The sequence below is a fragment of the Sebastes umbrosus genome, chromosome 19 (assembly GCF_015220745.1).
Source record: "Sebastes umbrosus isolate fSebUmb1 chromosome 19, fSebUmb1.pri, whole genome shotgun sequence".
In the NCBI taxonomy this organism is placed as follows: Eukaryota; Metazoa; Chordata; class Actinopteri; order Perciformes; family Sebastidae; genus Sebastes; species Sebastes umbrosus.
In genome coordinates, this window is record NC_051287.1 from 20,911,288 (window position 1) to 20,938,334 (window position 27,047).

Here is a 27,047-nt window from a genome sequence, read left to right on the forward strand (position 1 = left end):
CCTGTAATCCATTGTCAGTTTTTAGAAATATATAAGAGGTGGTTATATCCCCCATAAATCCTTAGCCTTCACAAGATTCAGAGAAAAAAAATGTCTTTACATGGGAAATTTAGTAATATTTGCTCAACCTGCATTGAGTTAGTGAAAAGGCACTTTGCTTTGAGCTGTTTAAGCCAATAGATAAGACCATTTGGTCACTTATTTTATCAGATAAGCTCAGTCATACGTCAGTGCTTTAAATGAATAGCTTGACATTTTAGGAAATATACTCAGATGCTTTCTTGTTGGGAGATAAAAAAACCCACCTAAGCACCCCTAAAGGTCACTAATTAACACATTATAGATCATTTGTTTCATCTGCACAAAAAATGTAAGTGTAAAAGTGCCAAGTTGGGGTTTCACAATGTGCTGGACTATTTCTTAACTGGGAGCAGTGGATTGCAAAAGGCAGGCACCATTACAAGATTAAGACATGTCTTGAGAAAAAAAAAAACACTCTTGTTTTTCAGTTGAGGCTTCATCAAAGGGAATGGTTAAGCTTTACTTCCCCTCAGCTTTGCCCCTTGGTCGAGATCCACTGAAGGTTGAATTAGTGAGCTGTAGAGGTGCTGGTAAATGTATTTTGTTACCTTTGGACAGAGCCAGGTTAGCAGTTTCCCCTGCTTTCAATCTATGCTAAGCCACACTAACTGACTGTTGGCTGTAGCTTCATACGTGGTATCAATCTTCTCCTGCACCCGATTCGACTGTAATCAGGCCATTAAATAGGTGTTATCGGTCACTATAAGCACTATAGATGTGGGTCAATAGGGGCCTACTATGTTGTAAAACTGCATGAAACGTTATGTTTTGAACACAAAAAAAATGCTTCCTTAGGTTTAGACAACAAAACTACATCCTTTTTAGGTTTAGGCAACACAACCGCTTAGTTAAGTTTAGGGGAAAACATTGTGTTTGGCTGAAAATAACTATGTTTCAAAAGTGAAGACAACTACACATTGTTGGTTTCAACCGAATGCAAACCCCTGTCTCCTGGGTGAAAACCCTGTATTTTGTGTCCCATCTATCACCCCAGACCTCCATCCTATTTGGACTTCCACTTCTGCTCCTGTCATAACATTACTACGACTGCTAGAGGTCGCAGTTGTGTTCTTTTATGCCTTCTTTCGGAGATCTACCATGTGAATAGATAATAAAACCCACTAGTGGGTGTAGTAAGGCCCCTATTAACCCACATCTATGGTGCTTATAGCAACCGATAATGCCTATTTAATGGCCTGACAACAGTCTAATAAGCCGTCTCATCTAACTCTCAGCAGATAAGTGTATCTTTCAAAATGTCGAACTGCTCCTTTAATCCCGGTTAATTGATTCCCTTTAACTAATAAGCCTCTTCAAATCATAGCTCAGATTTTAAATTATACATTGCACTTAATTCATGTTCGATTATGAGCTGTTAATGAACTGCTTGTAGCCTGCAGGCTTCATTTAATTTTTCAGCAGTAGTCCCTCACCTTTCATTTAGCCCCATGCAGCATGCCATGGCAATAAAGAGCTCAAGAGCCTCACTTTTTTTTTTTTATGTATTAAACATGCAAGCTTTTATATATTTTTTTGCCCCAAATGTATTTTAAAGTTGTGTTAACATTCATCACAGAGTGCAGGAAAATGAAGATAATCCCATTATAGTTTGGAAACGGTCAAGAGACTCAAGAGGCTGTGACAAGAGCAGCAGCAGCTGTATGGTGGGGGCGCGCGTGCGTGTGTGCATGCGTGTGAGAGCCCAGATGAGACTAGAGCAGACAGCTGGAGAGAGAGGAGAGAGAGGAGAGGAGAGAGAGAGAGAGGAGAGGAGAGGAGAGAGGGAGGGAGAGAGAGAGAGGAGAGGAGAGGGAGAGAGAGAGAGAGGAGAGGAGAGAAGGAGGGAGAGAGAGAGAGAGAGGAGAGGGAGAGAGAGGAGAGGAGAGAGGGAGGGAGAGAGAGAGAGGAGAGGAGAGAGAGGAGAGAGAGGAGAGAGAGGAGGGAGAGAGAGAGGAGAGGAGAGAGGGAGGGAGAGAGAGAGGAGAGGAGAGGGAGAGAGAGAGAGGAGAGGGAGAGAGAGAGAGAGGAGAGGGAGAGAGAGAGAGAGGAGAGGAGAGAGAGAGGAGAGGAGAGGGAGAGAGAGAGAGGAGAGGAGAGGGAGAGAGAGAGAGAGGAGAGGAGAGAGGGAGGGAGAGAGAGAGAGGAGAGGGAGAGAGAGAGAGAGGAGAGGAGAGAGGAAGGGAGAGAGAGAGAGGAGAGGAGAGGGAGAGAGAGAGAGAGGAGAGGAGAGAAGGAGGGAGAGAGAGAGAGAGGAGAGGAGAGAGGGAGGGAGAGAGAGAGAGGAGAGGAGAGGGAGAGAGAGAGAGGAGAGGAGAGGGAGAGAGAGAGGAGAGGAGAGAGGGAGGGAGAGAGAGAGAGGAGAGGAGAGGGAGAGAGAGAGGAGAGGGAGAGAGAGAGAGAGGAGAGGAGAGAGGGAGGGAGAGAGAGAGAGGAGAGGAGAGGGAGAGAGAGAGAGAGGAGAGGAGAGAGGGAGGGAGAGAGAGAGGAGAGGAGAGGGAGAGAGAGAGAGGAGAGGAGAGAGGGAGGGAGAGAGAGAGAGGAGAGGAGAGGGAGAGAGAGAGAGAGAGGAAGAGAGAGAGAGGAGGAGAGGAGAGAGGGAGGGAGAGAGAGAGAGAGAGAGGAAGAGAGAGAGAGGAGGAGAGGAGAGAGGGAGGGAGAGAGAGAGAGAGAGAGGAAGAGAGAGAGAGAGAGAGGGAGAGAGAGAGAGAGGAGAGGAGAGAGGGAGGGAGAGAGAGAGAGAGAGAGGAAGAGAGAGAGAGAGAGAGAGGAAGAGAGAGAGAGAGGAGATCATTGCCTCATACAGCGTGTCTGTATCAGATGAGAGGGGGGGTCACCAGGATTCCCTTGAAGCTGCTCTCCAGGAACAAGAAAAGAAAGAAATGTTACAAGATTTTGTGCGCACCTCGTTTACCGGATAGGATCTCTGCTCGTCAGCGCGGCCGTTTCATCTCCATCGATTCGTTGTTTTGTTTTTTTTATTATAAGAAGATGCCGAAGCGGGGAAGAAAAGTGAGACAGATTATGTCTGGAATAGACAGTTTGAAAGAACAAGACCAATAGCGAAATTAGTGTAATTTATCATATTTCTTTTTAAAAAAAAAATCTTTTTAAATGGCATGTCAAAGTAGCCTCTTTATCTTTTTTGATTGCATCAATTTTTAATATGAGCTAATCAATATCTGACCAGGCTATAGTAAAAGTTTTTTTTTTTAATGAAATGGCATTTTCTCCATATCTTGCTTACAATAATCTGCTGTATATGCATTGAAACTAAGCTGCATTCAGCCCAGTGCAAGGTGATTTGACTCTAGTGTTATTGAAAATATATTTAAAAAAAAGAGGGTTGAACTTTGCAGAGGAGGGGTTTCCTGTTTCATTTGCTTGAGATTATTTTCGTTATCAAGGACAGTAGCCACGGGTCTGTCTCAGAACTCCGGAGAGCTATATAGGATATATATGAAGATCGCGACACAGTTGGTTTCCTCTCGCAGAAATGCCAGTGCGTGCTGTGACCACCAGGTTCATGTACAAGGGACTTTGCACTATTCCAGATCTCCTCGCCTACCGGACCCCTGTGATCCTGCCTGAGGATGAGGTGGAAGGTGAGTCACAAGAAGGTGCAGCATGGTTGCATGTGTTTTCTTATTGCAGAGTTGTTCCACATCTAAAAAAAATGCACCGTCCAGTTCAGCACCCTGGAGAGCTCCTTTTTACTGATCCATAAATCTGACTGTGCACTAAACTGTATAGGTCTGCTTGTAGAAATGATCAGTATAGTGCAGATATTCTACATTATGTTTAGGGTTTAAACATCTGGAAAACATGGACAAACTGTATGCTTTATCTATATGCTCTTCACCTGCTTTTCTTTTTGCACATTCTGATTTTTGGCACAAAGACACAAGATTAACTGTCATTTTTTTTGTCCTTTGTACATCATTCCAAACTGTCACCTCATCCTCTAATAATCACAGTAAAAAGCTAATAATCCTTGTGATTTTCAAACACATACTGTACACAACACCGGTCAAGTTCTCCAGATTAAACGACATCTTACAATGCCATATCTCCTGGCTGTATCCATGGCACTTGTTAGACAGACACCAGATTTTCACTTACTGTAAGTTGTTTTGTGCTTGAGCCAAAAGACCTTTGAGTTAGGGAGACAGGGCTTGAAATTTGCACAACAAAGAAGAGCCTCAAATAAAGAAAAGGGGCTGTGATGAATGGCAAACTTAACTATACAAATGAAGATTAAAATGCCATTTCCAGAAAGTCTATATGGCAGATAAAACTGATTAAATAAGATGGGAGATTGACTTGTTTTGAGTCTTAAATTAAATCATCTCTTTCTTACGTTAATTAATAAAAACGACCATCCACAGCATTGTACTTAGGGCCATCTAAAAGATGAATTGGAGCACTGTGACAGTTCTTGCAATAGTAACCGTAGAGTGCATTCTGTTAGGAACGGAGGTTTTTGTTTTGGCAAATGGTCCTTCACAATGAGAAAGCACACCTGGCAGTGATTTGGAGCGAAGCCTGGCAGACTACAATAAAGAGATAACTCAGATCAGATCTGATATCACCCAAGTCTTTTATGCGAAGGGAATTCCATTTCCCCTTTCTTCTGTCTGCAGGTTGCCCGGGCCCACAAGTGGCTGCCTGCCCTTCCTTTGAGCCACTCATTTGACATTGAAAATCCACTATCTGCAATGGCGACATGAAATTTAATTAAAAAAGGTTGGCTATGGAAAAGCAAGAATTTAGAGCAACAGTAAAATAGAGTGTTGTGTGTCTGTGTGTGTGTGTGTTGGTTGAGAAGATGACGATACAGCTTCTCAGGTAATGGAGAAATCTTTTCAAACTGCAGTTTTGCTAATTGAGAGCCATTAAATATTCAGGACAGAAACCGAGACGGACCGTTCAACCGTGAATGTATTTACCCAGGGAAGATTCACTGAGCACATAATGCACTGCTACATTTACATGGCCTCACACCTAGGCGGCAGCGCCCAGGGTAAACAGGGCTCTACCTTGTGTCACCGAGCAGCTCCACCAGTGTGTTAAAGAGAGTTTCACATGAAACCTCTCTCATTTACAGATCCTCAGACAGACCGAATCAGCAACCTCCCACTTACTGACCAACCACCCTTTACACTTTAACTGCTCCACCTGAACACACAGCATGGGAGCTGCTGTTGTTGGTCTGTGAACAGCACTGTGGACGCTCCAGTGTCTGCAAATCAGCCAATACATATTGTTTCATTTCACAGAATATTTAATTATAGCAGGGCAGAAGTTCCTTAATTGCTCAACTCATCTAATTACTCTCCATAATCATATTCATGATCATGATAATAGCTTTTTTCCTAGGTTTCCAAGGTGTGTATATACCCAGTGTAACTGGGAACACATTACTATACTGCTGTATATTAAGCTTTGGGAGATGACTACACAACTAACACTAGAAATACACACAGTAATGATGTCTTCATTTTGATTTTATAGAATCCAGACCAACCAGATGAATAATTCTCAGACATTAAATCCACACGACTGCAGTTCCATCAGCAATAAGATCTTATATAGATTTATTATCATCTGGTTTTCTTTATAATACGTTTTTGTTTTAATCTGTTACCTAAATCATTCTGCATTACCTGAACAATGTCTTACAGAAACCAATTTCATGGTTCAAATGGAGCCTAATATCTATTCTTCTTATACACATAATCACCTTAAATGTACACTGTGTAGGATGTGGTGCCATCTAGTGGTGTGGTTGCAGGTTGCAACCAACTGAGTACCCCTCCACTCAAACCTCACTTTCCAAGACTGCGGTAACGGGAGCTGCTGCATTACCACGATTTTGCACTCTGCAGCTCACGTTACCACAGTTTCATAAACATGTTGGAGAACTATGGTGGCCTTCAGGTCATGTAAAAATGCAAAAGGCTTTCGCTAGGGCCACTTTGTCCATTCTAGGGATGCACCGATACCAATACTGGATCGTATATCGGGCCGATGGGGCCGATCTATTCAATTCAATTTTATTTTTATATATTCTATATACTATATACTGGAATTTTAATTCTTGTTAATGTTGAAGATTTGTTACCAAGTTGCTGGTGCACAATTTATTATTTTAATAATAAATAACAATTAAATATGTATTTATTGGTCACATTTTGTTTTACAAATTTAGCAATATTTAAGTGAAGCCTGATGTTTCCTTACACATAAAAGAATGATCCCAGTCACTTCCACACATTGAGGCATACAGCTTATTAATTAATCACTGGTATCAGATCGGTGCTCGGTATTGGCCGATACCCAGGTATCACTATCGGTATTGAGACTGAAAAAATCTGATCGTGCATCCCTAGTCCGTTCTGGGCTACTGTAGAAACATGGTGGACTCTGTGAAGAGGACCCGCTCCCTATGTAGATATGAAGGACTCATTCTAAGCTAACGAAAACACAACCATAGTTTCAGGTGATTATACTCTAATGAAAACGTAGTTTTCATTGAATATTATATTCAATTTCTGCCAATAGATCCTCTGAAATGTTACACACCGTTCCTTTAAAAAAATGGTACTATTAGAGACATAGACTTTTGTTTTAAGTTTAGCAAGTATAGACCATGAAACTTTCATACAATAGAAAAAGTGAGCTCCTCTGTGGCTTCTGTAATTAAATCAACAAGGATTTCTCTTGGTGACATTGTTGCGGAGACATGCTGACTACCATTTTAGTGTCCACTGACAAACACAACACACAAGGGCAAAAGGACATTGCATCCTGTGCAAATAGACACACCATGGACAGTACAAGAGACGCACTGACCTCCATAAACAGATTAAAGAGTTCAGCTTCAGCTTCAGGTGAAGAACGGTGTTGAAGGTGTTCTGTACTGTATCTAAGGATTTAAAGCCTTAGTGGTAGAAGTGAATATGAAACAGGTGGCAGGTTATAATGACTTAAATTAGTCGAGGGAAGGCAAGAGATTCCCACAGAGAAAAACCCGTCACATTTTTTGATCTCCCACCACCCTTTTGAGCTCAGAAAAGACTTTGACTGTTACGTAATGAATACAACTTTCTTCAGGCCATTAACAACATCATTAGGCACTTCCATGTTAAACCAACCAGCAACCACCTCGGTTCAAAGCTGAAACCAATGCAGACGTACCTGGGGTTCTGCAGAATCTCTGAATGTGACTGGAACAGAGGGAGATAACGAGGGACAGGTGAAACTCATATGGGCGGGGCAGGCAATCACACAGGCAGGCAGGAAGTAAAACAAGAGAAGAAGCGGACTTTCAAACTAAAACAGGAAACAAACTATAACATAAACCCTAGCGGACCAGGCCCAATCCCAATGTCCTCCCCTAAGGCCTTAAGCCCTGAACCCTCAGGGACTTGACTGACATCACCTGGTAAATGGTTGAGTGTGAGTGGCTGCAAGGGCTTGAAATGGTATTAAATGGGATGAATGGGAAAGCACATTGTGGAGACATATCACGTTACCTTGACGACGGCAGTAGTGGGTTTTTATCTTACATTTTTTTACTGCCTATCTGAACGCCTTCCAGGCTCTCGCCTTACCAGACAAGACGTAACTGGCAACAAATCAATCTACTTGTTTTTGTCAAACTTCATTAAGCAAAATTAAAAGAGTGTGATATAGTCTAATGCATGCTTTCCTCTTACTTACTTTCTCTACAAGACATTAGGACCTCAATGGATGACTTAATTTCCTATGATGTGTGCCTTGGTAGCATTTTTTTAAATGATTGTATCATTTAAAAGTTAAAGAAGAATAGGAAGGAAATAGGAACACACTATTACTCATCATTAAAAAAGAGATTAATGACAGAAATAGCCTATTTACAGGCACATTTAATGAGGAGTTTTCTTACTATATAACAAATACTTTTGCAAGTAGCATCATTCAAATGTAATTAAAACAGATAACCTTACAGATTTCGTTTTAAATGCATCAATTAATTAAATCCTTACAATTAACCAATAAAACATGGATAATTATACCAGTGACACACTCAAGACTCCATATCTATAAATCTTTGTAATCCTGCCGTAAAACATTTGCGATCGTTAATCTTCCATTTTATGTGGATCACAATCATATCTGCAATATTAACTGTCTTGACCCTAACCATGTTGGACATTGGCTACAATATTAAGAGAAATCTTGCTAATACATGAACAGTAGTGAGGATTAAAGACACTTGTCCTGAATGGACACACTATTGTTTATATTGGGTGAGCTTTAGGGAGGCTGATTAAGTACTCACAGCTCTTAATGGAGCTGCGGTTTCCAGGGAATGTTTTTTCGAACAGATGGTTGCCTACTGTAGGTGGGCAGGGTCAGTGGCACGGCTTCCTGCCCTTTTCTTCGCCCTTGTGTCATGTACTTGTCATAAACCCTTATATGTATTCAAATTAGGGCTGTCAATTCATTAAAATAGTTAATTGTGATTAATCTCAAATCAATCACACATGTTTTATCCATTCAAAATGTACCTTAAAGGGAGATTTGTCAAGTATTTAATTCTCTTATCAACATGGAAGTGGGCAAATATGCTTGCTTTATGCAAATGTATGTATATATTTATGATTGGAAATCAATTAACAACACAAAACAATGACAGATATTGTCCAGAAACCCTCACAGGTACTGCATTTAGCATAAAAAATATGCTCAAATCATAACATGGCAAACTGCAGCCCAACAGGCAACAACAGCTGTCAGTGTGTCAGTGTGCTGACTTGTCTATGACTTGCCCCAAACTGCATGTCATTATCATAAAGTGGGCATGTCTGTAAAGGGGAGACTCGTGGGTACCCATAGAACCCATTTACATTCACATATCTGGAGGTCAGAGGTCAAGGGACCCCTTTGAACCCTTTTGGCCATGACAGTTTTTCCTCGCCAAAATTTAGCGTAGGTTTGGAGTTTTATATAACCTCCTTCACGACAAACTAGCATGATGGCTGGTACCAATGGATTCCTTAGGTTTTCTAGCTTCATATGATACCAGTATCTTCACTCTATCTCTAAAACTGAGTCTGCTAGTACCTCCGAAAGATCGATTGCATTAATGCGTTAAAGAAATTAGTGGCGTTGAAACGGATAAGTTGACAGCCCTAATTCAAACCATCACTACTGTGCAAGCTACTGTGCTACTGTTTCTTCTAAAACAGTGCATAGGCCTGTGCTTGTATATTTTAAATCTGTCATCCAAAACCTGATTAGTTTGAGTTGTAATTACCTTTTAAATGATTTACTTTGGGCATTGGATCGTTAGGTAGCCTCTCTGTTATGGATATCTCTCAGTGGAAGGAAAAACCCATTTTTTCCACTAATGCTACTTATTTATGCCAGCAACCTAGCAGTAATCGTTATATTATTCATGTTCAACACATCCATTTAACATTTATGTGTGTGTTTACCCTGTGTGAAAGAGTTACACTTGCTGAGCATAACATTGCAAATGGACAGTATGCCGTGCCAAGTCTGTCCCCATTTGATGAGCGCAATATTAAAACCAAGGTCCAGAGCCAAGTTCAGCCTATTGTGCATGAACGACTGGGATAATTGAATACATCTGTGATGCTTTGACAAACATACATTGACATTCCCCCATTACCTTGGATAATTACATACACACAAGACAATCTATTAATTATATCAAATGTCTTATTTAAAAAAGGGATCTTACTTTGTCAGTATTATAATTACTAAAACACTCGCCGTAACTTACAGCGAACTGGCACTGACACTTAAACTGCACATGTGTTGGCACTGATAAGACTCTGGTTTTACGGCTCGACAGTCAGGACTTCCCGGCAGTTACACTCTTGGAGGTCTCCTCGAGCTCGTATCACTCCTCGGTGCATCGCTGACAGAGGATGTGAACAGTATTTATAGATCACAGCCGGCAGGAGAATCCCCAAGACGTCAGGCATTGTAGCGGCGTGTAGGCCTTCTTCCACTTTGTATGCAAAGCTGTCTTCTTTTGTGCTAACAAATGGAGTGTTTTTTTTGCAGCAACATTGTCAACAGAAAAGTATTTGTGTACTATGTTACTGTATCACAGCTGTCTGGGATCTATAACTGTAAATATACTGTACGTAATATTTGTCATGGCAGATATACAGTGATTTACATTTAGTTTTTTGATATTTTCCCAGTATATCAATAACAAAAAGGTTAAAGATCTACTAGATGAGATACTTAATGCTCTGTCATCTTTGCTGTAGTTTAAATGTGGCTTCCTCTGGGGTCAATGACAAATGTCCTTCCCCACTTCCTAACCCCCTACTTCCGGCACGCTTGCTCGGACCACACCCATCTTCGGTCTTGGCTTTAATTTTGCCCCCAACTACACAACTGTAAAGTTTCGTGATTGCATCTTGCACAGTTGTGAAGCTATTGTGTTGACAAAATATGTCCACAGACATATAAACATCTGGAAAAGTATTCAAAACCGCTTCTGTGGTCGTTCCGGCTACAGTCGGTGTGTCCAGGACCAGATTTTGCCACGATGACACACACACACACAGAAGGTGAAAGCAATACCAGCCACACGTTGTCGCAGCTGGTAATAAAGTCAAGCTCTAATTGTTAATAACTTTCCTCAAAATAATATTAGGTCACGTAATTTCAACTCAGCCTGCAAAGAGCTGCAGGTAGTGGGAGTATTTAATACTTTTTGACAGCAGGAGTTGCTTTATAGCTGCAGGGCTTGTGCAGCAAGTGTTCTACGTCTCTCGTGACAGTGTGTGTGTGTGTTGCATGTAAATGTAATAATGTGAAGATGCAGTAAATCTGCAGTTGCGAAGAAAGATGAGGTGTAAATGTGCGGGACCCGTGATAACGGGGTGATTTATCTTTTTTTATTGTCTGTACGTGTTGCTATAAGTGTCACAGGGGCAATAAACTGTATGGTGTATCATGTCTTGTTGCACTATGAGTCATCATATAGTTCTTTTTCACTAATTCAGTTCACACAGAACACAAGAAATCTAAAAGATATGTCAAGAAATTGGATGTATCCAGTGTTCTCTGTGACATTTGTGCGGTTATTTTGCAAAAGCATGGTGCTTGAGCCGATTCAATCGGGTGTGTATGAATGTGATATTCAGTATTTACTTCTACAGCATCCGTGCAAGTTAAGCCATAGACTTGAAGCTAATGTAAGTGGTTACCAAACTTGAATAAATCCCTATTTGACTGTTAATGATGTCAGATTTTGGCTTATTTTTGGGTTCAGCCAGAAACATCAGTAGGATTTTGTGTTGAGATAAGTGTTCTTAGCAGTTGTTGCACGATTTAGTGGTATTTCCTCTGACAGTATATTTCTATGATGTGTTCTATTTTTGTTCCGCTGAGAGGGTCTTAATGGAGCTCTCTCAGCTGTACAGCATTTTATTTTTGTATCCTCTGGTTTGCATGATTCACATGTTTTCCCCCCTTTCATTATCAGAGAGAAGGATGTCATGGGTGTCATCATAACGTTATTGACGTAACCACCTGGGAGGGGCTCTTATTTAATGAAAAGAGTCTGATTCATCTCCCGGGGACTATTTTTATCCTCTATCCAATTTTCTGTAACTACCTCAACAAAAGTGTCCTTTTGAAACCATGTTCTTCATTTAAAGCGGGGGTAGGCAGTATATTCTTGAGCAAAAATTCCATAATAACCTTTCAGCATATTGTAATTCAAGTGGTCTGTGAGAAAACTAGACAGGGGAGTTCCTATCGGCTGTTCTACCAATACAGATGCACGTGCACATTCCTTTAGGTGGTAAAAACTTGATTCAACGGTGGAACATCCTGCAGGAAAAGTTGCTGTTCTAGCATTGGCAACAACACTGCAAAGCAAATTGTTAGCCTTCTACTCATGGCTGTGGTTAGCGCTGTGAGTTAGACTCACGACTACGGTAGCTACGGCAGTAGCTCGGGGCAAGCATAACTTTCTCTCCATCTCTCTAATAGTTTATCCTTCTGGATGTATAAAGAATATGGAGCTCACCGCTGCAGAGCAACCATGATGGCTACGGTTAGCAAAAGGCCAGACTATTAGCGACACTTTCTCTCCATCTCTGAAACGCTTTGCTGATATTGTAACTCGCTAGAGCCTAAAATCACAGTATGTCAGCTCAAAGGGCTTTACGGGCCAACAAGTTTGCAAAGAAATTAAGAGGATAGTTCTCATAGAATTGTCGCTATATGACGGTATCAGGATCATAACCACGATCGGGATGATGTTTGAAATGAATGACTATACTCGTACTGATTACTGTATGAAGCATGTGCATATGCCCATGCTTGTCTGATGGGAGGGGCTTAGGACAGAGGAGAGATGCAGGATGAGGGCTGTATTTCCAAATTCTGGCTTCTTTTTTTTTAACTTTTCCAGAAAACTGCCTACCCTGCGCTACCACTTGATTAACAATATACTGAAAAGTTACTATGGAAATATTGCCTCCCCCAGCTTTAAGGAACACACAAAACCCCTTACTTTTAAAGTGTGGTGTGTGTGTGTGTAGGATTTAGGGGCATCTATTGGCAGAAATGAAATATAATATTCATAACTATGTTTTCATTAGTGTATAAATACCTGAAACTAAGAATCATTGTGTTTTCGTTAGTTTAGAATGAGCCCTTCATATTTATATAGGGAGCGGGTCATCTTCACGGAGTCCGCCATGTTTCTACAGTAGCCCAGAATGGACAAACCAAACACTTGCTCTCGAGAGAGCCTTTCATGTTTTTAACGTTACCTGAAGGCCACCGTAGTTATCTATACGCTTGGAAGGGGAGGAGTGAGCGGAGAGGTATTCAGTTGGTTGCAATCTGCAACCACGCTACTAGATGCCACTAAATCCTACACACTGCTCCTTTAAGTGGAGATTGTTGATTAGGGCAAGTGACAAAAACTTACCTAATTTAAGACCTACTTTTTGTGAAAATGTATCCCATGCCTTTATTTATATCCTTTTCACCAAAGCAAGTGGCTGCATCTTGGATTGACTCAAACGATGCTGCTATTAGCCAAAAGGCCCGGACTACCTGCCGAAGAGACGAGATGAAACCTATTGTGAATAGTGTTGCGGGTTATATTTATGCATGCACTTACAGTAACTCTGGAGGCTTGAGACCGCATGTTGTTATTCTCTTCTCTTCAGTTCCTGCAAAGCGAAGAGACCTCTTCATTTACCTCCTGCTGTATTAACTCTATTACCGTTTCCTGTGCAATGTCATGATCGTGGCTGAAGGTGAAGAGGGAGTTTTGCAGTGAACCGGACAATCACTGTCGGGCTCTCTCAGTGGTGGTGCATGGCCTTTCCTTAAGGATTACATTGTTTGGTTCCTTGTTCAAAAGACAACACTTGTTTCCCCTGAACCCAACATATTTTCCGGTATTTTCTTCAATGAGGAATGATGCAGACAACCTCTGTTTTAGTACTTTCTGTCCTGTTAGCATTCCCAGCAAACTCACGTAGACTTCTACTTTCACAGAAATGTCTGATTTCAAGCAGTTTGACTAATGATCATTTCGGCAGAAAGCCAGGAGAGCTTTTTTTTAAAAATAGATTTGTAGATATGTATTGTAACTTTGTTATTACCTCCGCCAAGGAGGTTATGTTTTCGGTTCGGTTTGTTGGTTTGCGTCACAGTCTCAGGAAATTGCAGTTGGACCCAAACATAGATGGATTGATGAGGAGGCAGCAAGAAAAGTTCAATGATTTATTGCTGGAAACAGCTACAACCTGAGAGTCCACGAGAAGGCAGGTAACGGAAGACTGGCCGCAGGAAGCAATTGGCAGATAGCAGAAAAATTCAAAACACAGGGAACACTAAACACTAGAAAAACAAAAACACATAGAAAAATAAGCTGGAGTACTAAGCACAAGGTACGAAGATGAACTCGCAATGAAACAGACTAAATGCACAAGGAGAGCAGGGCGATTAGACCCAGGTGGAACCAATCAGGGCGGGGCAGACAATCACAAAGGCAGGAAGTAAAAGAAAACATGAAATATGACTGAACCTACAAAATAAAATAGGAAACAGACCAAACATAAACTATACAACTAGATACCTGATCACATAAAAACAAATCCATATAAATGAATAAAGACACCACTAAAATATATAATGCCAGATAGTCTTAACATGTCTGAGGGATCTGGACACAGAGCCAGAATGTTTCAGTTTGTTTGTTGTTGGTTTGTTGGTCTGTTTGTCGGCAGGATTACGGAAAAACCACATGCCGGATTTTCATGAAACTTAGTGCAAGGGTGTAACATAGGCCAAGGAAGAACCCATTAACTTCTGGAGCAGATCCGAATCACGGAGCGGATACGAGCATTATTTTTCTCCTATAGAAACGGTTTTGGTGGAGGTCTGCGCTCTCTGAGTGCCCTTCTAGATTGAAATTTAAAAGTCAACGAAAAAGAAAAGTCTCTGACAAACATAACAATAGAAATAGTCACTATAGCAGCAAACTAATGGTAGCCACTTCAATGCTACACATGTCTCAGTTGAGATAGTATGACCACCAGTAAATACACAGAGCCTGGACAGCTCTGTATGTTTCTAAATCTCAGCAACAATGTGGTACTGATATATTTTTTAATTATGATTTTGGAAACAAATGCCTGTACAACATGACATTCAGTCTGCAGTCTTGAAACAAGTCTTCTCAGCAAGATTACTCATGAAAGAGACACCAAAAGCGGCATCAAACTGTGCTAATGTAACAAAATGCAAATTGTATGACTTGATGAATATGATTTTTTAGGAGATTCTTGAGACGAGACTCTAACGTGTATCATTAAGTACACATTTCTCTTCAGTTTAGTCACAGTTACAGATTTTAATTCGTAATAAGCATTTTTGTTTTGTATCCCCCGTTGTGGTATCTTTTAATTACAACTTGGCCACTTTAAAAAGTAGGGAAAAAACACCCCTTTAAAGTCTTTTTTCCCTCATAAATCATGAATGTCTGGCTTCTCTTTAAATAGAAACAGCAGGTTTAGGATATCAAGGTGATGCACAACGGTGTAATCTTTCTCCAAATGCCATGTTAGTCTCCCACACACTTCTTCTGGCTCAAAGCCGTTGTTTGGGATTTTCCCAATTATTTAGGTGAGCGAGCTTCAATGGACTTTCTGCCCCCGCCAGTGGCACCAGCACTCTGCCAATGGGCAGCAGTGGTTCTTCTTGGCATCAGCCCTCGTCATGGAACCGTTTTCATGGACGTTTTTAGCTGCAGCAACGACCAGCATGAATCACTCTGCCGGTCGGTCAGAAAGGTCAGTAGGATCTGTTGGTCCTCATGTTCTGTTTTAGCTCACTTGGAAGGTCAGCAGACTTTTAAGTCCTGGGTTTAGATCTGCAGGGTTGGCAAAAGTGTCTCTTTGATGTTTGGGACACATCAATTCAAGCTTATCACAAATTGTATACCGGCTCCTGAAAATACAAGTTTCCTAGGGCTTAGTCGTTTACAGGGAGAAGTTTGGGATTGGGCCAAGAAGTAAACTGTGAGCTGAGAAAGATGAGGGGGAACATCTGCTTTAATGAGATGATGAGTGAAAGACAAAAGTGATAATCAGGTCAAATACGCTAAAACAAACTGCTCTACATCGCGGGATAAATAAACACCAACGAGCCTGTTTGCTCCTCAGGAAACAATCAGCATCGTGATTTTTTGGCAGCTGTTGGTCTAACCTGCCATGAAATTGTCAGTCAATATTTCATTTTGTTCTTGCATGGCAAAATCGGATGAATTGGTCATATCACTTTTGTTTCAGTAAACTGAAATTGTGGTTTAATGTAATATCATTCTATGTAATTTGCTTTCCACCACTTTGGCATCAAGTGACCTGATCCTCCAACATTTGTAATACAGGATGGCATCAAAGATATTCTTGTGCGACAAAGTAAAAAGCAACAAAACAAACCGATATTTCTTCTGTGGCCCCCAGAATCCATTTTAAGATGATGCAGCACCTGTCACCAGGATGTAAATAATGCACATTATCAGAAACTTAAAAGAGATTATTCACTGATTTAGACAAAGGCAGCTACACACTCAAGACTGACACATTTTTTGGAACATCCATAAACCAGTGTGCAACAAATAATGCTGCTTTAATCAGATTTGTATCCGACAGGACCTGTGTTTTTCATGATGATTTACATACGGTGTGTCTAAAGAATCTGAGCTTCATTTGAATAACTTTGCTCAAGTTGCAAGCTTCATCCCTAAACCAAATAACAGCAAATTATATTGCTTGTCATATTTGTTATCTTTACACAATATGATTATTGTTGTTTGTGATTTAGATATCCATGTCAATGATGCCTCACTGTAAACAATTGCTGTTAATTTACAGCAGGATTTCAACAGTATTAACCTGTTATTGCTAAAAAAAAAACAGTGCTTTACTGTTAATACAAAAGAAAACCCGTTAAATTACGCTCATTGGCCGTTTTTTAACTGAACTATAATGCATTCTTAAAAAACAGCACTTTACTGCTGATCAACTGTCTAAAGTATCATCAGTAACAGTTTCATGTAATATTGTTTTACTTCTGGGAGCTGATCTGCACATGTGAGGCTTGTACATTGTACATGATTGTAAAATCAGTGAATTAGCTTTATTGTTCTTCACTCACATGTTGTTATGGTTTGCATTCTGTGCTTGTAGCCAGCTTTACACAGACATTTTGGGAAAAGTGTCAACAAGTCTATTATAGCCTTTTCCCTAACAAGTTCCTTTAATTGTATTTAGTGTGACTATTCCTATGTCTGTAACCTGCTATTCATCTAGGCAAAAAATAATGTTTATTAAAATGTATGTAAAAACCTAAATAGTGCATTAAAACAAATCAGTAAGATAATGTAAAAGAAAGGTGAAAAACAGCTATATAATGTATCTTTAAACAGTAAATTAACTGTAAAATACTGTGAAATTAATAAAAAAAAACAGTTCAAATTGTATTTTTCATTAACAGTACAAAGCTGTAAATTTCAGCGACAGTATAATAATGTTAATTTTACAGTAACATAAAGGCAACCCTGCTGCCAGTTCTTTACTGTTATTTTACTGGGGAATTCTTAACAGTGCTCTAACACATATACCAAATAATTTGTTTCCTATTCGTTCTGCTCTGGAAGAGCATATTTGTCACTGTGGAGTGGACACACCCAACTCCATGTTTTTATCCTTGACTTGACTCTGAGCACTGATGACGTATTTAGTTTGACTCAGTGTTTCAGTCGATGCCATTACCTAAAAGACAGACACTCTAAAATATTGTGACACATTGGTCATAAAAGATGTAAGTCACTGATCATATTTTACAGCGTTTTTAACAGTCACGGTACTGTCACTGACTTGAGCAATAACTTATTTCACACCAATGTTAATGATTTGCTGAATAGTGTTAAACAAGTTGACATTTAAGTAAATGTTCTCCTCCTATCAGCAGAATGAACCCAAAAGGTTTGGTCATACAGACCTTTATTACTTGCTGCTGCAGGGGAAATGCTTAGTTAATTAAAAATACTCCTGTGATTACATACAGTACACAGATTTTAATGGCCTGGCCCTGACTTTAGATAACCCAGCTGTTGCCCCCTCAGAGCAGTGCAAGGTTACTTAGATACTCACAGTAGTTTGTTAAATGTTTTCAGCAAAGTTCACATTCACCAGTTTCCTGTAGTATCATGTGTATACCCTTACTGTATCTATGCCTAAATACATCTGTTTTATGATTGTATGTTCGAATGGATGTACAATATGCATTGTTATCTTCCTCAAAATACTTCATAATGACGCATTGGAAAGGATTTACTAACTACGACATGCATGAGTTGGACATGATGATGTGAAATAATAAAAATGACAATACCTTTGTGAAGCTTATAAAGATCAGTTTTTGTTGAGACTGTAGCAGATGTAGTTCAAACAATGTGCTTGTACTGTGTTGCACCATATGGTGGTCAGATTATGCGTCGACATTCTGCATTGCAGTATGTTAAAGTGGCAGTAGTCAGTATATTTTTGGCATCATTGGGCAAAAATTCCATAATAACCTTTCAGCATATTGTAATGACGGGAGACTTTGACCAATCACAGGTCATTTCATTGAGAGAGCGTTCCTATTGGCTGTGCTCCGGTCATGTGACCGGAACTTGGCGTTCCTTCACCAGATTTCACAATGCAGCGGCGTCACAAACTTTCTCATTTTACAGCTGAGGTGAGAAATAGGCAATAATGTAAGATAATATTGATCGTATTTGATCAGCGCTGCCTAGTTTGACCGTTTGGTCGGAGTTTGCGATTGATTGACAGCTGGCTCTCATAGACAGCAGCTGGACAGCAGACCTCAAGATCAGCTCTTACTGCTTGTTTACCTCCAGTCTGTGAAATCTTGCAGATGCCGTTAGGAGCACTGGAGGACACCGGAGGACACAGCTTTACTTTTACTACTTCAGCTTTAACTTCAAAATATGGGCCCATAGGACATAAAGATGTCTGCATTTGTCCTGTATATTCTTGGTGAATAAATGTCCAATCTCTATGAATATTAACTTTAAAAGTATGTAAAAGTAAATCTCATTTTTCAAATATGTAAAATAAGCTAAACAATTGTGACGGGGAAGGGTGGATGATAAAGAGAGAAAGTAGAGCAACGCTGTATATGGGCTGTCAAAACAGTGTCTTCAAGAAGGTAAATTATTGTAATTTTATGTTTTAAAACCAGATGATAAATTAAGTATGAGCTTATAATGAAGTCTACCTTTCCAGAGAAGTAAAGACATAGTTTCCCTAGTGGTTTCATCTGTAGACTTTTTTTAAATATTCACTCCTCTTGGTGTGAAACAATCAGTAGTCCAGCCACTGCTCAGCTGGCTCGGTGAATTCATTATTTGTCACTGGCGCCAGGGGTCGTGACATTGAATCTAGGGTGGTGCTGAAGGAAGATAACAAAACTCAAGCAGCACTGCTGGCTGTAATGTAGACAAATATGTGGTGTCTGATATGTCAAGGTTTGGTTCAGACAGTGTCACTTTTTCAGAAGGACCCCAATGGCTGCGCCAAAGAGCCAAGGCACCCACAAGGCTATAATCTGCCACTTTGGGCTATCACTTATAAACTGCGGTCTCTCTATCATTCATGTACATAAGATAGATGGTCAGTGCTTGTCCACTTGTGGGCTTGAATACAAATTACCGGTGGTGCTTTCCCAATCACATGCATACTTGCATTCAAATTAGTTTTCTCCATCATAGAAGCAATCGGAACAATCACATTTTTAATCCATATGAGGTTCAAATGAAGTTTCATAAAAGCTCTTAGTTTTGCCGCAGTATCCAAGTAAAACTTATACCTGAATATAGAGATGAGTCTATGTTTGAGCTTGTATTGATGTTTGATAACGTAGACTGACTATTGCCTACATAGGCTACAGTGCCTAAAGGTGGGACTGGGTGGTGCCATTAACGTTAATGTCAATGTTCATTCACTTTGTTCTTGCCTTCTCTCCAGTATATCAGGCTAGCATTGTTATGTTGTATCATTTATACGTTGGTATGATTTCAAATCCTTCATGTTCAATTTTCTTAATTGCTTGTCTTGTTTCATCTCGTGACACGTGACTACTGAGCAAGCATGGAAGAGTCTTGTATATTTGAGGATCTACATCAAAAAGGGCCACAGAGGTTCTTTGCCTTTGATGTGCAACTGCTCTTTTTACCACTTCAAACAGAATACTGTGATGCAGGGAGCCAAATGGCAATGTTTATGGATTATTTACCTGAAGTTGTAGTTAATTATAAACACATGAACCCGCTCGCTGCCTTCTGTCACAACCGATTGTGCTTTGGCTATGTTAACAGGTGTTGGATGTGAGGGTGACTGTACATCTATAGCAAATAAGGAATTTGCACCAATCAACAGAAAGATATTTTATAATGTAACAGGCCTGGTAACAAAATAGAACTAGGAGAGCGTAGAGCAAGACCAATCCGCTCCTAATTTTCATGGATTTGTCCTTGGTTGTTGATACACCATTTCACCAAGTGACATGAAAATTGGGCAAAGAGTTTTTCCGTAATCCTGCTGACAAACAAACCAACAAACAAGCCGAACCGAAAACATTACCTCCTTGGTGTTGGTAATAATCTTATACACAGGGGCCACACTTTATCTATTCATTCTATTTATCTATTTCAATTAGGGCTGTCAAAGTTAACATGATAATGTTAATGCAAATTTGTTTTCACGCCACTAATTTCTTTAACGCATTAATGCAACTTGCAATTTTTAGGTTTCAGTGGCGCTTTTAAAGCTAGAGTGAAGATAGTGGTGTCATATGAAACTAGAAAACATAAGGAATCCATTGGTACCAACTATGTCATGTTTGCTTGTCGCAAAGGGGGCTAAATAACGCTCCACACTTACGATACATTTTGGCGAGGAAAAACTTTCATGGCTATTTTCAAAGGGGACCCTTGACGTCTGACCTCAAGATATGGGAATGAAAATGGGTTCTCTGTGTAACCACAAGTCTCCCCTTTACAGACATGCCCACTTTATGATAATCACATGCAGTTTGGGGCAAGTCATAGTCAAGTCAGCACACTGACACACTGACAGCTGTTGTTGCCCATTGGGCTTGATTTTGCCATGTTATGATTTGAGCATATTTTTTATGCTAAATGCAGTACCTGTGAGGGTTTATGGACAATATTTATCATTGTTTTGTGTTGTTAATTGATTTCCAATAATAAATATATACATAAATTTGCATAAATAAGCATATTTGCCCACTCCAATGTTTGTAAGAATTTTAAATACTTGACAAATCTCCCTTTAAGGTACATTTTGAATGGATAAAAAATGTTTGATTAATTTCCGATTAATTATTTTGCGATTAAATATTTTAATTGATTGACAGCCCTAATTTTAATGCAACTCAGGAACATGCTACTTCACTGGCGCTGAGCTGCGTTTTTGCACTGTGCACTCACATATGTATTGAGTCTCTCTCCATGGTGCTGAAACATTCAACTACCGTCGCTCTTTCTCTCTCCGTGGTGCTGAAACATTCAACTACCGTCGCTCTTTCTCTCTCTATGGTGTTGAAACATTCAACTACCGTCGCTCTTTCTCTCTCCGTGGTGCTGAAACATTCAACTACCGTCGCTCTTCCTCTCTCCGTGGTGCTGAAACATTCAACTACCGTCGCTCTTTCTCTCTCCGTGGTGCTGAAACATTCAACTACCGTCGCTCTTTCTCTCTCCATGGTGCTGAAACATTCAACTACCGTCTCTCTGTCTCTCTCCGTGGTGCTGAAACATTCAACTACCGTCACTCTTTCTCTCTCTATGGTGCTGAAACATTCAACTACCGTCGCTCTTTCTCTGTCCATGGTGCTGAAACATTCAACTACCGTCGCTCTTTCTCTCTCCATGGTGCTGAAACATTCAACTACCGTCTCTCTGTCTCTCTCCATGGTGCTGAAACGTTCAACTACCGTCGCTCTTTCTCTCTCCATGGTGCTGAAACATTCAACTACCGTCTCTGTCTCTCTCCATGGTGCTGAAACGTTCAACTACCGTCGCTCTTTCTCTCTCCATGGTGCTGAAACATTCAACTACCGTCTCTCTGTCTCTCTCCATGGTGCTGAAACGTTCAACTACCGTCGCTCTTTCTCTCTCCATGGTGCTGAAACATTCAAATGCATTGTCCCTCTTTGTGTCTGTCCATTGTGCTGAAAATCTCTTAAAATGGCTAAAGTTACTCAAACAGAAGGAAATGGTGGACTATTTCCAGCTGCGGATTTGGTGCAGTAGCAGTAATTTACGGCTGCAGGGCCGTGGATTATTTACTCAAAATAAACCAACATTTTCATCATAATGAAGGAACATAGCTAATTGATTTGCTTTTAATAGTTTGTGGACAAGATTGGAGCTCCATGGTGCAGGGGAATAAGCTACAGCATATCAGGATTTGGCTACACAGATAAATAATAACTACATGTCTAAAAAAAAGTATAAATATATATAAATATATAAAATATCACAAGACTTACCCTTACCTCTGCAGTATTTGTAACAAGAAAGAAAGTTTAAACTGCTCACTCCTGCAGTTCCCACTCTTCAAACATTAAATATTCAGGTATGCCTCCCTTTCCTCAAAACATAAACATCTAAGAAACAGGGATTGTACCTTTTGAGCTATGCCTTTGAGTGCAACTACCTGCAATTCTTAATTCAACACAAACACACAATTTCAAACTGCTTTAAGCTACTTTCAAAATACAAACATTGTGTACACACATATTTCAGATCAACAACTGAGCCAGCCTGCTGTTTCTCGCAGTGGGAAATTGTCAGTGATAAATCTATATTCACCTCCTTCTTCTCCACTCTTTATATAATTACTGCCCTCCTTCTCCCAACAGAGATCCGTGAGGCTTTCAAGGTCTTTGACCGAGACGGGAATGGCTTCATCTCAAAGCAGGAGTTGGGGACTGCCATGCGCTCACTGGGCTACATGCCCAATGAGGTGGAGCTGGAGGTCATCATCCAGAGACTTGATATAGATGGTATGTGTTTCTCTCTTTCTCTCAGGAAGTTCAAAAGACTGTTACGTATATAATCCATCATATGAGCTATACAATGACATGTTTGTATTGCTGTTTGTCTCACCAGGTGACGGTCAAGTTGGCTTTGATGAATTTGTCACATTGCTCGGTCCTAAACTCTCTGCTGCTGGAATGCCTGATAAGTTTCACGGAGCAGACTTTGATTCAGTGTTTTGGAAGGTAAATGCTGTCATCCAGTATCATCAATCAACTTTTTCTTTTATCAATGTCCTTTCATCCATTCGCTTTCCTCTTTTGAGTAAGTTTCCCTTCTGGCTTTTCTGTCGTTGCGTGATACAGAGCCATCTGTTTCAATTATAATTACAATACAGAAATTAGTGATGTCAAATTTTGTAATTTTAAACAACAAAAATTCTAGCATTATTCTTACTTTATACGTACTGGTCCGATGTGCTTCTGTGTGTGCATTTACCCTCTGAGACCCACAATAGACTTGTTTTTGTCATTTTTAGGGGGATACAGTGGGTGTTTAGCGGGAGATAGCAGGTCAGCAGTAGATGTCACATAGAAGTGGTGTACATCATCTGAAAGCTTCATTTCAGTTGCAGCACTGTGTGTCAAGTTGTTCTAGTCATGAATCAAAAATAAACCTGTATCAATTAATTAATTATATAATGAATTAAAATAAATTGTAAAAGTGTATAAGGGCTTAGAACATTGTGATAGAAGTATATGATGATTTCCATCCCCATGCTCTATTATGTCTCATAAGTTCTTGAGGCAATTTTTGTGTTGATAGTATTTGTTACACAGATTTGGTGCTAAATTTAACCATTTTTTACAATTCAAGAATCAATAAAAATGATCAATAATCCCTCCAAAATACCACATTAAGACACCAAGACCTTGAGGAACACTATAGAAAAAGCCATGCTGTGATTTGGTATCAAAAACTTTTGACATTTAAAGATTTCTGCAAGAACGATGGATGGCGAGCACTTCTTTTCTGGAAACTGCTCAGAAACCCCCTTATTGTCAATCTAGCTAGGAAAGCCATCCATCCTCTGAATGCTCTAGGTCTGTAGTTTGTGATTGTAAAGTTTCATGAGGCTGTGATTATCCTAGAGGTCTCCACAGGTAATTTTATACAGTGAGGACAAGTTTCAATCACTACAATTAAATGGCTACTATGGGGACTAACATCATCACACATAAATATACAATTGGGCTCATTTAATCCACAAGAGTCTCATCTTTACAGTGATACCCAATTTATGTAATTCCAAGACTGTTTAGGGACCCCAGTATGCAGAAATATTCAAAATACATAATTTTAGAATAGGCGAAAATGACACATTTATACTGCATGCAAAAACTGCTTGTGATATCATAAAGTGGGCATGTCTGTAAAGGGGAGACTCGTTGGTACCCATAGAACCCATTTTCATTCACATATCTTGAGGTCAGAGGGTCAAGGGACCCCTTTGAAAATGGCCATGCCAGTCTTTCCTCGACAAAATTTGAGTGTTATTTATCCTCCTTACCTACAATTAGCATGACATGTACCAGTGGACTCCTTAGGTTTTCTAGTTTCATATGATATCAGTACCTTCTAGCTCTAAAACTGAACCTGCTACAGCCTCTGAAAGACAGTAAAGTCGGTCGGGAATTGGGTCTCAGATGGTTAACTATATTCCAAATGGCCTTGACGTACTGCACCACTCTTATAATTACAGTACGTCACATGCAATACCTTCATATCCTTGCATATAGTTGCATAATCAAGTAAATGAGTTCACCAGGAGCTACCCTGTGCTACAACTATTTATTGTTGTCCTACAGCTTATTTGCGTCATTGAGGGGCTTTGAGTCGGGAGTTTTTTCCTCTGCTAATTAGACATTTTCTTGGTGTTTTATGTCTCCCCAGTGTGACATGGGGAAACTGACTGTGGACGAGCTTAAGAGACTGCTTTATGATACTTTCCGTGACCACCTCACCATGAAAGACATTGAGAACATCATCATGACTGAGGAGAACCACCTGAACAGTCCAGAGTCCCACGTGGACATTGACAGTATGTCACATACAGATTTGATTTCACACATTGTTCAGACATTTTTAAAGCTCCGTTGAGACGCTCAGATGTGCTAATATTTCTTCTAAATTCTTTCCACAGCAAGCCCAACACAACAGGAAAAACACACATGCGTGCGTAAAAGCCTGATTTGTGCCTTCGCCATTGCATTCATCATCAGCGTTATGCTCATCGCGGCAAATCAAATGCTGCGCAGAGGGATGAAATAAATACTACACCAGCTGGCTACCAAGAGATTTAAGGACGGACACTGAAAAATCCAACATTAACCAAAATACTGGACTGTTTTTGGTTTCGTTCGATCAACACCCACGATGACGCTGTCACAGCTTCTCTCTATAATGGACAAAATGATGTCACACTGTGGTTTTGTATGACCACAAATCATAGCATACCATGGTAAAAGAAGAAAGAAAGAAAGACATTTCAAGGGCTGACGAGTATCCTAAAAAGTCATTGATTCAAATTTCTGATGTTTTCTAAGAAGTTAGCTAGGAAAGCAGTCTGTAGAAGTATGTGCTGTAGAAATAGCTGTGCTGTGTCTATTATATCAAAAACAATTAACGTTGTTGATGAGAACATTTGGAATGCACCCAATAATGATATTACTGATGATAGTAATAAAGCAATACAAACGTGTTGATGGGCTGCATATTAAGTAGCTTTAAATCACTTTCGGAAAACATAAGGATAGATGACTGGGTACTGCATAATGGGTCTCTTTTAAGTCTCTGTTTGTTTCAGTGCCAAGATTCAAACTCACATCCAGTTTAACATTCTTTGCTGAACCAGCACCATCTGTGATCTACACCTTAACAAAAGAGCAGCCCCATTAATTAAAAACACAAATCAGTCCGTCCGTGAGTCGGCCGGTTCACCACTTCGGCCAAGACTGAAATATCTCCAAAACTGTTGCATTGATTGCCATGAAATTTTAAAGAGATACTCATTATCTCCAGAGAAGAATGCTGCGGACTCTAGTGATCCCGGGCTCGTCCTGTAATGCCACCAGCAGATCAAAGTTTTCACTTATCCTGTGAAATGTCTCAACATCTACAGGATTAATTGGCACAAAATTTGGTAAAGACATTTACGGTTCCCGAAGGATGTACTCCAGTGACTTTGGTGATCCCGATTTTTCCTTTAGTATCACCTTGAGGTTGACATTGTGGTTTTGAGTGGATGAATTGTAATAACTTTGGTGATCCCCTGACTTTTCATCCAGCACAGCTGGTTTAGACCATTATCAGACAATTAAATGGGTGTTATCAGTGGTTATAAGCCTCATAGATGGGTCAGTAGGGGCCTGCTACACCCAATAGTAGGTTTTATCATCGATTCACAAGGGCGATCACCGAAAGAAAGAATACAAGAAGACGAGAGCGACCTCTAGTGACCATAGTTATTATGACAGGAGCAAAAGTGGAAGTCAGGCGCTGTAGTATAGACAGTGTGAAACTCCATATGGGGTGGAGGCTGGGGGTGATGGATGGTTGTGAAACCAACAATGTGTAGTTGTCTTTGTGTTCACAACCTTGAGTTTTAATTTCACATTTGAAACGTAGTTATTTTAAGCCAAAACACAATCTTTTCCCATAAACTTTACTAAGTGGTTTTGTTGCTAAAGAAGTTGTAGTTTTGTTGCCTAAACCTAAAGAAGCTGGTTTGTTTGTGTTCAAAAGGTGATGTTTCATGCAATTTTACAACATGTAAAAATGTGTTGATTTTAAGTTTCACTTTTACAATGTAGTAGGTGCAGCAGGACCCTATTGACCCACATCTATGAGGCGTACAGCGACTGATAATGCACATTTAATGAGCTGATAACATTCAATTCGGGTATCCAGCAACATTCAAATCAACCTCAGTTGTACTTAGTGCTACTTAGCAAATGTTAGCATGCTAGCACGCTAAACTAAGATGGTGAACATGGTAAACATTATACCTGAAAAACATCAGCATGTTAGCATTGTGATTGTGAGTATGCTAGCATTAGCATTTAGCTCAAAGCACAGCTATGCCTAAGTAAAGCCTCACAGAGCTGCTAGCGTGGCTGCAGAAGCTACAAACAGCTTTAGGACAACACGCAGAAATATGTGAAATCATGCTAATCTGGTCAGGTGCACTGCTCTGTTACTTTTATTAGATGCTATAAACATAAACCGTTTAATATTTTGTAAAGCATCATGTTATTATCCAACAAGT

At 40.0% G+C, this 27,047-nt stretch overlaps 1 protein-coding gene across 1 annotated transcript; it reads left to right on the plus strand.

The window, feature by feature from the left end:
* The first annotated feature begins 2,792 nt into the window (after positions 1 to 2,792).
* Positions 2,793 to 25,962, plus strand: cabp7b (calcium binding protein 7b). The gene is made up of 5 exons (XM_037753373.1): positions 2,793 to 3,683; positions 22,603 to 22,746; positions 22,853 to 22,965; positions 24,674 to 24,821; positions 24,924 to 25,962. Exons 1-5 carry the CDS (start codon positions 3,575 to 3,577, stop codon positions 25,049 to 25,051), a joined length of 642 nt encoding a protein of 213 aa, XP_037609301.1. The 5' UTR covers positions 2,793 to 3,574; the 3' UTR covers positions 25,052 to 25,962.
* The last annotated feature ends 1,085 nt before the right edge of the window (positions 25,963 to 27,047 follow it).

Coding starts and splice junctions, on each gene's coding strand:
- cabp7b (XM_037753373.1), top strand. CDS start 3,575: ATGCCAGTGCGTGCTGTGACCACCAGGTTCATGTACAAGGGACTTTGC. Junction 22,747..22,852: donor CCAGAGACTTGATATAGATG/GTATGTGTTTCT, acceptor TTGTCTCACCAG/GTGACGGTCAAGTTGGCTTT. Junction 24,822..24,923: donor GTCCCACGTGGACATTGACA/GTATGTCACATA, acceptor TTCTTTCCACAG/CAAGCCCAACACAACAGGAA.